The sequence below is a fragment of the Megalobrama amblycephala genome, linkage group LG11 (assembly GCF_018812025.1).
Source record: "Megalobrama amblycephala isolate DHTTF-2021 linkage group LG11, ASM1881202v1, whole genome shotgun sequence".
Taxonomy (NCBI): Eukaryota; Metazoa; Chordata; class Actinopteri; order Cypriniformes; family Xenocyprididae; genus Megalobrama; species Megalobrama amblycephala.
In genome coordinates this window covers 19587403-19603129 of record NC_063054.1, presented here as the reverse complement: position 1 = coordinate 19603129, position 15727 = coordinate 19587403, and the positions used below count along the sequence as shown (strand labels likewise).

General features: G+C 36.1%; 1 protein-coding gene across 5 annotated transcripts in view; it reads right to left on the bottom strand.

Annotated features, from left to right (window-relative positions):
• The window catches only part of dpf3 (double PHD fingers 3), a 43893-nt gene that overhangs the window by 7937 nt on the left and 20229 nt on the right, over positions 1-15727 (bottom strand). For 2 of the 5 annotated variants that reach the window (XM_048206606.1, XM_048206610.1), the window contains 5 exons: positions 14775-14870; positions 14449-14521; positions 12872-12913; positions 11335-11472; positions 8699-8827 (listed from right to left, as the gene is read on the bottom strand). In XM_048206606.1, the coding sequence (XP_048062563.1) occupies positions 8699-8827; positions 11335-11472; positions 12872-12913; positions 14449-14521; positions 14775-14870 (478 nt within the window). Of the gene's footprint in view, positions 1-1796; positions 3612-8698; positions 8828-11334; positions 11473-12871; positions 12914-14448; positions 14522-14774; positions 14871-15727 lie in introns of those variants that run through there. The other 3 variants (XM_048206609.1, XM_048206611.1, XM_048206607.1) reach the window with 3 other exon arrangements.

Below are 15727 nucleotides of genomic sequence, written 5' to 3'. Positions count from 1 at the left end.
CAAGATTCAACACGCTGATTCATTATGCTCCGAAGCTTCCTGAAGCAGTGTTTTGAAATCGGCCATCACTTTATAAGTCGTTATTTTGGTTTTTTTGGCACACCAAAAATATTCCTGTCACTTTATAATATTAATATTGAACCACTGTACTCACATGAACCGATTTAAACATGTTTTTAGTAACTTTATGGATCTTGAGAGAGGAAATGTCATTGCTGGCTATGCAGGCCTCACTGAGCCATCGGATTTCAACTAAAATATCTTAATTTGCGTTCCGAAGATGAACGAAGGTCTTACGGGTATGGAACGACATGAGGGTGAGTAATAAATGACAATATTTTCAATTTTTGGGTGAACTAACCCTTTAACCAGCAGATGTCCTCAGTGAATGTAGTCAATGTAGTGGAGTCTTTTTCACTGCAGCTACAAAGGAAGCAAGACAACATGTTGTCGAAACTAGATACCTGAGGTAATTTTTATGTTAAGCTGTTTACTAGCCTGGCATAATGATCTCATCGTTAATACTTTTCACCATTTATTCCAAGGGTATGACCAATTGTTTTCCATATAACCATTTTCTTTAAAGTATCCTTGAAAAGTGTGTTTGACTTGTCAAACACACTCAAAAAAATGAACTTTCACTGTTGTTAGTTTCACTCAAACCACCCTTGTTCACATTACTTAAAAAACTCATGTAACTACATGAATGTAATTTAACTGCGTTGTTTCTGCTAAAATTGAGTATTGTCAGCTTTACTTAGTAAGTGTTTGTTCAGTCAACTTAACATTGCTGTGTGAAACGCACACATTATTGTTGACATAACTAACTGTGCAGTGGATCTGTAGTTCCCAGCATGCTTTGCAAGGGACTGCATTAGGAGAGTAAATTTAGGGATTAAAGTGGTATTTTATGTGTTTTTCAGTGAAGGGAAAGATGTTGTTAGTTTATGTTAGTGTTTAATGTTCAGTTATGTTGGACATTTAGAGTAGTTTCTGTAATGTTTTTGAATTTTGTGGTTACCATCATGCAGAAGAGTGTCGCCTGTGAGCGCTCATATATGCATGTTTATAAGATGAAATTTCTGCTCTCAATTCAATTGAGTTTGTTCAATTAGTTATTTTTTGAGTGCATTTTGGGGTGAAGGGCTGCATTCTGATATGTTGTATCCTTTTTATTTAAATGATTATTCAAAAAAAAAATGTGTTCACCTTATGTAATCGACATAACATTATTAAGTAAACTGCACATATAAATATTATGTAACAGTGTTGTTCAAATGATTTGTATTTACTCAAAGAAATGTTATCAGCTTTACTTGAATTCTTTTGTTCATTCAACTAAATATTTTTTTGTACAAATTACTCAATATTGTTGCGTGGAACCACTTGACACTTATTTTTTAAGTAAATCCAACAATTCATTTTTTTGAGTGCAGAGGTGTCTTTTTCTGGACCTTGGTGATTACCTTCTGCGCTATTTTAAATGCGTGAGCAGAACAAATTCTGATTGGCTGTCAGTGTTTTATCGTTCAACAGCTGGAAAAAAGGTGATACCAACAATATCGTTTGGCTGTGGTGTGGACAGTACTATTCTTTTATGATTAGAACAATTTTTAGAACTATATCTTTATCGTTACGTTTACGTTATAGTTAGCATTCTTGGTGTGAACGTGCCTTTAGTGTGATTCAGACATTTTTAAGTGTGACTCAAGTGTTCAAATACAATTTGAGGTCACATTATAAAACATAATCCCCTGTTTTCCTTCCTTGAAACAAAATTAACTCAGAGTAATTCATAAAATGTAAAATGTTTAATGTTTTCAGTAACAAAATCCAGTGAAAGACTTGCAGGCTGACATTTGGAGTAACAGGACTCAGCAGCGACCACAGCAGGGATGACAGGTTGCATGAAGTGTGTTCTGTGTGTTTGTGTGGTTTGTGCCACAGGTCTTCATGACACAGAAGCAGTCACAAGAATCATCTCTAGCCATGTTGCCCTTTGGCTTAGAATTAAATGAACTGAACTTCAAATGTTAAACATTGAAACATTTTCTTAAAGTTTAGACATTGAAACACTGGGAGAAATACCATCAAGGGCTGTTACAGAACAACTGGATTAGCCTGCAACAATTTATGGGCCTATATACATTATACAATATCTTAATAAATTATATTATTGTTTTCAAAACCGAGTGCCCTGAAATAGAGACAAGATCGAAAGCATTAATACGGAACATTTTTCGCAACAGTTTCAATTCAAAAGTGACACATGAGTTAACAATAAATAGAAGAGCTTTTAAAGAGCAAATATAGCTAATTTAGTTCATACAAAATGGATACAATGAAATATCCCCATATTAACTGGGTGATGTCCCTGTGACTAACGTGTATTGTGCCATTTATTGCATGTATTCTGCTCTCTAGTTCACATTTACTGCATTACTCCATTGAATGTAGGAAGCTTATGTGCTTGCAGTCCAGTGTATTATTTGCAGTTACACATACACAGTCAATCCTCAGAACTGGATCTCTTAACAGAGGTGAATGGTCCAGATTTTATTTGCAAAACAAAGCCTTCATGAGAATCATTGCACATATGCTACAATTGTACCCCTTCTTGTACCTGTTGTTTAAGGAGAGTTTCCTGAATAGTAAAGGGAAGTTACTCCAAAAATATGAGTCAGTCCTTTTTCTTCATCCTACTTCCTACTCAACAAAACTAGGGAGAGGCCAAGTATCATGTATCCTCCAGTAAACTGATTTCAAATGTCTTTTTGTTGTTGTTGTTGTTGTTGTTGTTGTTGTTGTAGCTGTCCTGAGAAAGGAGGAGAGATGGACATTTAAATGCCAACTGGCTCTTACCTCTCTGCAAACTTGTCCTCCCTTCCCTCTGGATCCAATCAGGGCCTGACCTCAGCCCTCAGCCCATTCTCTGCCTTCTCGTGATCCCTTTCTTTGCAAATATTGTATTTAACCAGAGGTAGGAACAAAAAACCCTCTTCACTGTCCGACCTACAGACACATGTTGAGTATTTTCTCCTCCTTGAGGTTTGAAATGCTGTAATTTCTATTTCTAAAGTTAATCTCCACATAGTAGGCATTTTATCTTACATGGCGATGTGTAATCCACGTCCACACACTGGGAACGTCCCTGCATTTTTCCATTTCGGAAAACAAACAGTCCAGAAGTAATGGCTCATCTGTCCAATAACTAGCACCTCTCAGTATACAGAAGTGAAGAAGCAATAAAAACAACATTCCTTAATTTATAAAAGGCTGCAACTTGTCCTTTGAAAGCAATTCCTGAAGTTAACTTTGTGTCTGGAGTTGTGAATCCATTATGCATGCTGCTGCAAAACAACAGGAAAAAAGAAAAAGAAAAAAACAGGCAGCAGACACATGCCGAAAGTTTCTCTGATGCTGTTTTTCTTGAGGTTTCTCCTTTGTCTATCTGTACTGAGGTGAGCCTGTGCTGTCGTCGGACAGAAGCCCGTCCAGGTCGTCCTCCTCAAAGCCGTGAAAGGTGGACGCCTCGCTTTCTGACGTGTCGCCGAACATGTCCAGAACTCCGCCCGTCCTCCTCTTCGCCCTGGTCCCACCGACGCGATCAGCTGACATGCATGACGGACATATCAGCATCACAGTGGAAACACACACAAGTAACACTGCAGTCAGCTAGGACTCACACTCCTCTGAGCTTGGACAACTTGCAGTACTTGCAGTTACTTATACATTAAGGGACTACGGCTTGCATGTCTGATGCCCTTGCAATTGCCTGAATATCTGCTTATCATTGATTCTAGATAAAAGTGCCTTAATAGCTGTATATGAATCGTGAATCTTTTAAAGGGACAGTTCACCCAAAATGAAAATTCTGTCATTTTTTACTCCCTGAATGTTGTTGCAAACCCGTATGACTTTCTTTCTTCCAGGCAGACAGGTTTTGAACAACAATGATGGTGAGTAAATAATGACTCTGGATTCTGGATGAACTATACCTTTTTTCAATATTTTTTACTGAAGAATACATCATTTGGTCTCTCCCTGTGCTTGCTATACCATTCGATTATGAGAAGGCAATGGATCACACAGCCAAAAAGAAAAACATAAAGAATGGAAGCATGTGAGCAAAATAAATATGAGAATATTTTGCGCATGTGAACTGAGATAACTGATAATGCCCTTAAACTGTTAAATTTGAGCATGTTAAGAGTTAAATAATTTGAGGAAATAAACATGGGACCCTTCCAGGACCATTTGCTAGCAAGAGTAAAAGAAACAAAAAAAAAAGTACTCAAAGAGATGAACAAAAAGGCCACATTTGAATGCTCATTCTCAACACTGCAGGATTTGGCTCACACATCTACACTTACAAACACAATGCACATTCTAAATGCAAGCATGACAAAATTCTTTTTTTGTTTTTGTTTCATCAGATTTTTTTTTTTTTTTTTTTAAAGACTGGAAATAGCAATCTAAATTAGATGTAAGATGCTTTTGGACTTTATAATTTTGGCATCAGCCTTGCAAAATGGCATGACTTTTTCTTCTGCTTTAAAGGTGTCCTAGAACCAAGATGTAATATAAGTCTAAGGTGTCCCCTGAATGTGTCTGTGAAGTTTCAGCTCAAAATACCCCATAGATTTTTTTAAATTAATTTTTTTAACTGCCTATTTTGGGGCATTATTAACTATGCACCGATTCAGGTTGCGGCCCCTTTAAATCGCACGCTCCCTGCCCCCGGAGCTCTCGACTATAATACAGTGCATTTACAAAGTTCACACAGCTAATATAACCCTCAAATGGATCTTTACAAGATGTTCGTCATGCATACTGCATGCATGCGTCGGATCATGTGAGTATAGTATTTATTTGGATGTTTACATTTGATTCTGAATGAGTTTGATAGTGCTCCGTGACTAAAGCTAACATTACACACTGTTGGAGAGATTTATAAAGAATGAAGTTGTGTTTATGCATTATACAGACTGCAAGTGTTTAATAAAGAAAATAACGACGGCTCTTGTCTCCGTGAATACAGTAAGAAATGATGGTAACTTTAACCACATTTAACAGTACATTAGCAACATGCTAACGAAACATTTATAAAGACAATTTACAAATATCACTAAAAATATCATGTATTAGTTATTATTGCTCCATTTGCCATTTTTCGCTATTGTTCTTGCTTGCTTACCTAGTCTGATGATTCAGCTGTGCACAGATCCAGACGTTAATACTGGCTGCCCTTGTCTAATGCCTTAAACATGAGCTGGCATATGCAAATATTGGGGTCATACATATTAATGATCCCGACTGTGTTATGTTGAGATTCGCCTGTTCTTCGGAGGTCTTTTAAACAAATTAGATTTACACAAGAAGGAGGAACCAATGGTGTTTGAGACTCACTGTATGTAATTTCCATGTACTGAACTCTTGTTATTCAACTATGCCGAGGTAAATTACATTTTTGATTCTAGGGCACCTTTAATAGAATCCCATGACACTTCGACAGCAGTTTGACAGAATTGCACCTGCTTTCCCTTTCTTACTGTGAATAAACTGTGACTTAGCCATTGTCAAAACAGTCTTAGCAGAACATTAATCAACTATTAATGAAAAATATTTTTAATTTCCAATATTATTAAAAAAATATATAAAAATAAAGTTAATTAAAATAGGTTTTTTCCATCATTTTCCAATTTAAGATAAAAAGATTTTGTTTTATTTTGTTGTACAAATGATATTTAAGTAAAAATCAAATATTAATATGATTATTAATTACATCAAGGCACATGCAGGATAAATCCAAAAGTTATTATGCAGTCAGATACTTTTATATTGTGGTTTTTGTATCGCTGAAGCTGATATATCAGCCAATATTTGGCTTTTTTTAAATCTATATATATCTGTATTGGCCGATATGTTTGGCCGATGTGTTGGAAGTGGGACTTTTATTTTGATGGTGTGCTGGACTTTCATTTTGATGGCACTGAGAACGGCCTGGATGGCCTGAGCACACAGCGCTCCCATTCTTCGTCTTCATTAGTTACGGTCTCTGTTTATCAGTCCTACTCCTATCTAATAAGCTATTAGAAGTGTTAAACAAAGCAAGTATACGATATATAAAAAAGTATTATAGCATTTGCTTTTATATTATTAGTTTTAAAAAGGCAAACACTAATACATTCTCATTTATCGTCAGCATTCAGAAAATACTGAATAACTGAAACAAATTTTTGAATATCTAATAAAATTTCATTTCTTAAACCTTTCAAACGCTGTCGAATCCAGCTGTGAGATCTTAAGTGTGCATTTGTTTATCCTGCATAAAAACGCTTGTATTCGGTCGGTCTGCGCAAATTGAACGTGGACAGGAGGAGAGTTCGGCTGTCACCGGAGACGCATGTTCGACGAACTTTAAACCCTTATTTAAAACTATTCTGCTCTATATCCAGTTGTCCACTATGTCATATTCATGTCATTTTCACTGCGTGCTGTATGTAAAGTTAGTATTTCTTTGTCATTATTTAAAAAATATGCATATGATTATATATATGATTCCCAGTGTGCACAACCTTTCCAGATTATTGGGTGCCCTGTGTTGGTTACAGGTTTACTTCCTTTTTATTATCTTTTTATTTATATTTTCACATTTTTTATTCGTATTTCATTATTTGTGAAAATTCTGCAATTATACTGTTAATTATAAAATACTGTTTGTTTGCTAAAGGCACAATATGTAAGATTTTTGGATTAAAATATCCAAAAATCACTAGAACAGTGTTATATATTTTGTTGACTTGTGTACTTACATTATCCCAAATGTTTCCAAGAAAGTTTAAATCCAGAGAAATAAGCAATTTTAACTAGGACAGGGAGCATGTCCGTGCGTCGCCTATCAATGACATCATACCCGCGTTACCCTCGATTTCCGGTTTTATTTTGTAGAAACCATAAAAACACCAAAGACTTTAATATATTATGTGTTTTATTGGTGAGCAACTGTTTGGATACATTCATCGACAGAAAACTAATCATGTTATATAGCTCAACATAGTAAGTCTTATTGTTTAAATCTTGTTTTCTTGATTTACCACGAGTACCATGTTTTACCATGCCTAATACCAATCTAGATCACTGCAGTGTGTCCAACAAGTGTCTCCTCTTAGCCGCCGAGCGAACGCACAGAGTAGCACTATAACAATTTTCAACACACAAATGTATCTAATATGATAAAACAGCACTGAGTTAACCCACATACACTTGACCGGAAGCGGAAGCGGTCATCTGCGGCATAATAAAAGCTCCGCTTCTCTCGAGCCGTGTGTCGCGCTTGTCTCTCATTAGCAATCGCTCCAGCGGCCTCGTTCTGCTCCAATGGATTTCAGCCACACCCTGCTTCATACTACAGTAATGATAATAAATCTTTAATACATTAGCTCATCCATAAATATGATTTCTGCCCAAGTCCCGTCGGATTCTTTTCCACCGGCTGTAGACGTGAAGACAACACCTCCCATGATTTCACGAAATCAAAGTGCCATCAAGCTACGCCTTTGTTTTGAATAAGTGACCTCTTGTGGTGAAAAAATTACATATTGTGCCTTTAATTCATTTTCAAATTATTTATTTCTGATTTATTAAATATTAAGTAAAATAGGCTAAAAATATATCGGTCATCGGCCACCCTGCTCTCTAAGATATCAGCATCAGCCATCAAAAAAATCATTATCAGTCGACCACTAATCTAATCCGCATACTGTATCTCTGAACCCACTGTGCTGATTTCCAGGGCACAGATTAAGCCTAGTCTGGTTTTAAATCACCGCTAATGGCAACTCTCCATTAAGAAGCCTTTCTAATAGTATTAATCTGTGTCTGGGAAATCATTTCAATACGACACGGTTATGCCAAGCCAAACCCAAATCACACTCAGCAAAACTCCATAAAACAAATAAACAAACATGCTCTAGCAAAAAACACGAAAAGATGGGATATGCACAAACAAGCTGATGAAATGTGCTATTGATGCATGACATGATAAAGCATTAAAATGGGATTTTAAATTTTACTTGGTGGATACATATACATTAAATTTTATGCTAAAGCTTTTTCAGATCAACTCAAAAAATATATATTAAAGATAATTATAATAATTATATAAATCATTATGTGGTGTTTTTCTGTTGTCCATTGTGTATATGTGAAAACCCTCTAACTTTTTCAGATTAAATTCTCTTAAAAACAAGAATGATGTGTTTGTATAATGATCATATGTTTCTGCTTCCTTTAAATAGAAGACTAACATGAGTTAAACTTAATACGTCGATAAAACAAACATCTATGTGCTTCTGATTTGTAGTCAAAGTCAAGGTCTTACTGAACAAATATTGATACTGTAATCTGGCCCATTTTAGAGCACCATTACATTGATTACAGATAGAGAGAGAGAGAAATCTCTGAATACTGTCTTTGACAACTTTTACTGTTTGTTTGTTTACTACCAAAACATCTGGCAATACATTTTAAAATTAGTATTTTTAAAAATTTCTATTGGCTATGCCTTAGTAAAAATCTCCCTCAGAGGGAGAATAAGGCAAGATGGAGGTGAAACTACCCTAGTTGATCTAACATGAGCAGATACTGTAGCTGTAACTGTGAGTAATAGAGAATACAGTGAAGTAAAGTCACTCACCAGAGCGGCCGCAGTCTGAACAGGAAACCAGCTCCTCAGCCTGGCCTGTCTTCCTGTTAGAGCCTGAGTCTCCCAGACAGAAGTCACAGTAGTCATTAGGGATGATCGCACCATCAGGCCCTTTCTGTGCTGTATAAAGCGTGCAAATTAAAATAAAGGGATAAAAGATTTTAGTATTGAAAAGTATCAACAGAAATGTATTTATTTGCTAAGTGAATACTGGATATCATTGGTGTATCTATTAGAAGTACAGAATATAGACATTGAGGCAGCTCACTAGTGTTAAGAAAAGAGCAAATACTCGCCACTAACTATTGCTATGTTTATGCTAAGTAACTCTATAATTCACACTGGGCAGTTAGTTAAAAAAATAGGCTATGTGTGACAATGTTACATTTACCATGGTTAAAGATGTAATGAAAGTAGTGACAGATTATATCCTTCGCATTATGATGCACATACCATGGAAACAGATTTTCGAAAAAGAAATAATGTAGAGCGGGGACTCGTTTCAATCCATCGTTGTTGATTGGATGGAGGCAGGTCTAAATGCAAGCTTGTAGTCAATTGTAAGAAAGGGGCGGAATTTAAGCGGACTGAGGACGCTTTTTTTTCTGAATATGATATAAAGTATTTGGTCTTGTTTTAAATGATTTTTTCCATTGTTGTGCTTGTTGTTGTCATCTGTTACAATTGTACAAGCAGGACGTGGCTATTGGTTGGTGTGGTATTTGTAAAGCTCCTCCACTGTGATTGGACGGCTGGTGAGTGACAATGATGAGCGCTGTGTTATACCCAAAGTTAAAGTCCCCTGTAGTCAATAATTTTATCCCTTAAAACTCATCAAAATAATTTTTTCTTCATGCCTTAAAATAGCCTGAATGTAACTCTAAACCCTTGCTTCAATTAATATACGCAGATCTATGAATATGTTAATTAGCCCCGCCTCCACTCACTCGCACATGCTCAGAGATCCACTCGGTCAACTTAACAGAGGTAAACGCTGCACAATGGTATCGCTTTTAACAACGTCGGACACATGACGGTAATTAATATGATTAGCCTTTTCCTTGACTACATTATCAAACAGCTGCTAATAATGTGCGCGTCGAGGGTGCATATCAGTGCATGTGTGCACCCTCCTGAAACCTAAAATGACAAATGGGATACCCTACAGTCTTGTGGACTTAATGGACATGCGCATGTGGTGGCCAAAGTAAGTCCACAAGACCGCAAGTGCACATGTGCTCCAACTGAAAACAATTCAAATATGTGGTGCTCCCATTGAAAACAACTGAAAAAATATGCTGGCTTAGGAAAAAACACTTTGGTGGACACATGGCCTAAATGATGTCTGGCATACGCCACCAGAGAAAACTCTGTTTTACCAGAAGAACAGACATTTTTTAATTTAATATTACGAGGTCAAAACATTTTTTAAGGAAACATATGCATGGATGAATTGTTCACAATCAGATTATTAAAGGTGCCGTAGAACGTCTTTTCAAAAGATGTAATATAAGTCTAAGGTGTCCCCTAAATGTGTCTGTGAAGTTTCAGCTCAAAATACCCCATAGATTTTTTTAAATTAATTTTTTTAACTGCTTATTTTGGGGCATCATTAACTATGCACCGATTCAGGCTGCGCGGCCCCTTTAAATCTCGCGCTCCCTGCCCTCCCGAGCTCTCGACTATAAGTGCAGTTATACAGTGCATAAACAAAGTCCACACAGCTAATATAACCCTCAAATGGATCTTTACAAGATGTTCGTCATTCATGCTGCATACACGCATCGATTCCTGTGAGTATAGTATTTATTTGGATGTTTACATTAGATTCTGAATGAGTTTGAGGCTGTGCTCTGTGGCTAACGGGCTAATGCTACACTGTTGGAGAGATTTACAAAGAATGAAGTTGTGTTTATGAATTATACAGACTGCAAGTGTTTAAAAATGAAAATAGCGACGGCTCTCGTCTCCGTGAATACAGTAATAAACGATGGTAACTTTAACCACATTTAACAGTACATTAGCAACATGCTAACGAAACATTTAGAAAGACAATTTACAAATATCACTAAAAATATCATGTAATCATGGATCATGTCAGTTATTATTGCTCCATCTGCCATTTTTCGCTATTGTTCTTGCATGCTTACCTAGTCTGATGATTCAGCTGTGCACAGATCCAGACGTTAATACTGGCTGCCCTTGTCTAATGCCTTGAACATGAGCTGGCATATGCAAATATTGGGGGCGTACATATTAATGATCCCGACTGTTACGAAACAGTCAGTGTTATGTTGAGATTCGCCTGTTTTACAGAGGTCTTTTAAACAAATGAGATTTATATAAGAAGGAGGAAACAATGGAGTTTGAAACTCAATGTATGTCTTTTCCATGTACTGAACTCTTGTTATTCAACTATGCCAAGGTAAATTCAATTTTTGATTCTAGGGCACCTTTAAGATTAATTTAGGTGAATTTTCATTTCATGCTGACATTAAGATATATATTTTTAGGCACAAAACCTAAAAATAGCCTTAAAAACATAAAGATCTAAAGTTTACATGGTATGTTGGGTGTTGGAACAGAAGTTTAGATATTAAAACATTTTAAAATGAATATTAACTTACGTTTGTGATTCTCGTGGTGGACAGGAGGAGACTGGGGGATTTCAGTTTCTCGTTCTTCTTCACCCTCCTCTTCAGCAAGGTGAGTATGGGCATAATGGTAGCTTAGTCCAGGGCGGTTTTTGTAACGCTTCCCACAGACTAAGATAAGGAACATTGGTTACAATGAGATTCATTTTAGTGGCAAAAACTTTTCTCAAAGTTATTCTAATAATCAAGCTGGGATGCTAACACATATCTAAGGAATTCACAAAGCAACTAGCAGTGGAATCAAAGCTCTATCACAAAATCTACACCGCATGTTCTCAGCCAGTGGGAGAGACATGCGGGGTGTAAGAAGTGTTGAAGGCACAGTATTAGCACTGCAACCCCACAGTATGTCTTCATGAACGCCTATAGGAGACGTAGCAGGTGCTCTGCACTGAATGTACCTGTAAATTGTAGGAATTCAAGGAGTGTAATAGATAGTGACCTTCTCAGAGCAAATTTATGAAAATTACTTGTATAGGGTATACTGAAACACACCTTTGTTGAATGTGGTCAGAATCTGTCTAATAAGTCTTAGGTGCGCTTATTTCTAGTTTTTGTGGTCAAGTGCTATCCGACTGTGATCAGATCACTGAAAACACATGTTAATGTCTATTAGATTACAGACATGTGATATATCAGCATAGCACTGATGTGTTTAACGGATAGAGAATACAAATGGCTTGCTGTTATTAATCATGTTGGCTTAGGTTGTCATGTTATGTAAACCTTAGCACAGAAAAGATGTCTCTACAGGAGAATGCAGTAAACATGTCAAGCATCTGTGGGTTGCAGATTGCAATACCAGCAAGGTAAGCACAATATTTTCACAGTAATAAATTCTCTCACTTCAAATCTATATATAAAAAAAAGGATGAACAACACACCATACAGGAGGAAAGCATATGTACAGTATCTAAAGAACTATGAAACTAAGAAAGAAACTATTGTCTTAAGGATTTTTATTCATTTTTTGATATATATTTTTTCCTGCTTCTCTGGGGATGTTTTTTTTTTTTTTTTTTTTTATGTTTATGTAACCAAGGGCTAGTAGGCAGGCATTAATGTGAACTAATACTATCATAGCCTGTCCAATCAACCCTAGACCCCTAATATATATTTGATGTAACAGACCTTATTTTTGTACAGACTGTGAAAAATCATTAAGCCAGAAAAGGGAAGCATCTACATGCATTTCGTTTCAGCAAACTGCACATCCAGAGTCAATCATTCCAGCAATGCAGTGGAATACCTAGAAAAGGGCCTGCAAATCTAGATGCAGCAATGAAAAGGCTACATGTTCAAGCTTTGCTATTTTAGCAGCAGTGTTGTTAGCCATGCGTGATAGCTTTGACCAAGCGGCGTGAAATATCAACAGCAGCTACAGAGAAAAGTCTGAACCAGCTGATTAATGTTAATAATTCCTCCCCGACATAAGCATTAAATGATTAGCCTTGTCATTAGCATAGCCCACATGTCCGAGCAAGAGGAAGATGGCAACATGGCTGAATACCTGAGTCAGCGGTTTTTGAGTTATGCTTTTGTTTGTATCTGTCTGAAACAGAGGAGACACAAAGCAAAAGAGGAGACAGAAAACAAAATACAGGAAGTAAGTTACATTCAGAGAGGCCTCTGGAGCCCAAAGTAGCTCTAGTATCTCCTCTGGTAGTCACATGCTCTTGATATTATAACAGGCGACCATGCCAAGATGAGAAACAAAGGCAGGTACCATATGACAAAATGGAAGACTTCTTTTAGGACCCCAAAATAAGACAGCCAAACAGCAGAAGAGTCAAAATAGTTCAAATCTCTTGATTAACACAGACAATGGTGTGAAATGAAAAATAAATACTACTGTTATACTTCTTCTAATTTATATTAAAGGGTTAGTTCAGACAAAAATGAAAATTCTGTCATTTATTACTCACCCTCATGCCGTTCCACACCCGTAAGACCTTCGTTAATCTTCGGAACACAAATTAAGATATTTTAGTTGAAATCCGATGGCTCCGTGAGGCCTTCATAGGGAGCAATGACATTTCCTCTCTCAAGATCCATAAAGGTACTAAAAACATATTTAAATCAGTTCATGTGAGTACAGTGGTTATATATATTAATATTATAAAGTGACGAGAATATTTTTGGTGTGCCAAAAAAAATCAAAATAACGACTTATAAAGTGATGGCCGATTTCAAAACAATGCTTCAGGAAGATTCGGAGCACAATGAATGCCAAAGTCACATGATTTCAGCCGTTGGCAGTTTGACACGCGATCCGAATCATGATTCAATACACTGATTCATTTATGCTCCGAAGCTTCCTGAAGCAGTGTTTTGAAATCGGCCATCACTATATAAGTCATTATTTTGTTTTTTTGGCACACCAAAAATATTCTCGTCGCTTTATAATATTAATATTGAGCCACTATACTCACATGAACTGATTTAAATATGTTTTTAGTACCTTTATGGATCTTGAGAGAGGAAATTTCAACTAAAATATCTTAATTTGTGTTCGAAGATTAACGAAGGTCTTAAGGGTGTGGAACGGCATGAGGGTGAGTAATAAATGACAACATTTTCATTTTTGGGTGAACTAAACCTTTAATGTTTAGTGGAGTCCAAAAATCTGAGAGCACTATTATAGCTTTTTATAATTTAATTAATTTAATTACATATAAATAATAAATGTAATACATTTATATAATTTATAAATAATAAAAAAAATTAATTACAAATTATATTTGTAATTATATTCAACATAAATTGTAAAAACAAATTGTTACAGAATGTGAAATTTGATTAGTGCAAAATCATAAATATTTTGTATTCATTTTAACATTATTTTAAAAACGTTTCTAAATTGAAATACTTTGTTTATTTCAAGGTTCAAATTAGATTTTGAATATCACATTTTCTAAGTGGCCTCCGACTTTTGGACTCAAAAATGCCGATTTAGGTTACAAATTAGATATTTCCTAATTAGTTTTTCTATTGCAGTTCGAACGTATACAAATTTAGATCTATATTTCAAGTTGCTTAGACTTTAAGGCACACCTTGAATATGAAAGTGATGAAATGAACACTTACTGTCACAAACGTAGGGTTTATCCTGATCATCATTAACCACTGCTTCTGTTCGCCTGCGCCCAGAGCCTCGACCCTGATCAACATATAAAATTACATGACAATCCCTTTTTATATGTCATAATCATTATTTAAATCATTTCTCATTTCTTTATCTTTTCTCTGTCTCTGCGCACGCCATAAGTCAGGTATTTCTCTTTTATGTTTTATTTCTCTCTCTGGTGTCAATCCACCCTGCCTCTGTCTCAGTCTGGCTTTTTTCTTGCTCTCACTTGCCTTTTTTCCTTCACACCTTCCGCAGACTTTGATGAGTCATGCTCATCACTCACCCTGCCTTTGTTTCGATGCTTCCTCTTTGGTGTGTCCACTTCAAAATCCTCATCGTCATGGAAGCCATCCCCGTTTTCATCTGCCTCAAGAACCCTCTGCAGAGAATGCAGAAAGTTGGGGTAAGACAATAGTCCACATATTCAGAGAGAGAGTGGAGAACTTTATTGCCGAATGGACATGGTCAATGGAGTACAAGATACACTACAATTTTAATCAGTTTGCAAGTTTATCAATTTGCACTCAAAGTATGTGTAATTGTACAACAGTTATTTCTCGTCCTCCATTCTTTATGAGTGAGTCAATGACTCGTTTATTCAACCAATTCATTCAAAGATGCCGATCCATTCAGGAACGAAACAAGGAACTGTTTGTATGAGCGAGTCATTGAATTGTTCACTCGGTCGATTTGTTTAAAGATGCTGATTCAGTCAAGAATGAAACAAGCAACTATTTTTATGAGCGATCTTTGAATAATTTAACTTATCTGTTTAAAGTCGCCGATTTATTCAGGAACAAAACAAGCTACTACTATTTTCATGAGAGAGTCATTTAATCATTCATTCAACAGATTTGTTAAAAGATGCCAATTAATTCAGGCATGAAACAAGGGCCTGTTTTTATGAGTGAGTCATTGAATAATTTATTCAACTGATTAGTTCAAAGAGACTGATTCACTCAGGAACGAAACACAACCTACTGTGTTGCTTGGAAATTTGAGGGTTGTTTTATCAGTGGCATCGTTTGGAAGCATAAACTGACAAAGTAACTGGCAAAATTGAGTCTAAAATGAAAGTTAATTTAATATTAACTTGTTTATTCAACTGTTGTTATGGAACCAAGATCACACTCGCAATTGTGCATTTTTCCTGAATATCATTCAGTGAGTATGACATGAGCAAGAGTGTTATTCCTGAATATCATTCAGATTGTGTATAAAACATGCTGCAGTTCT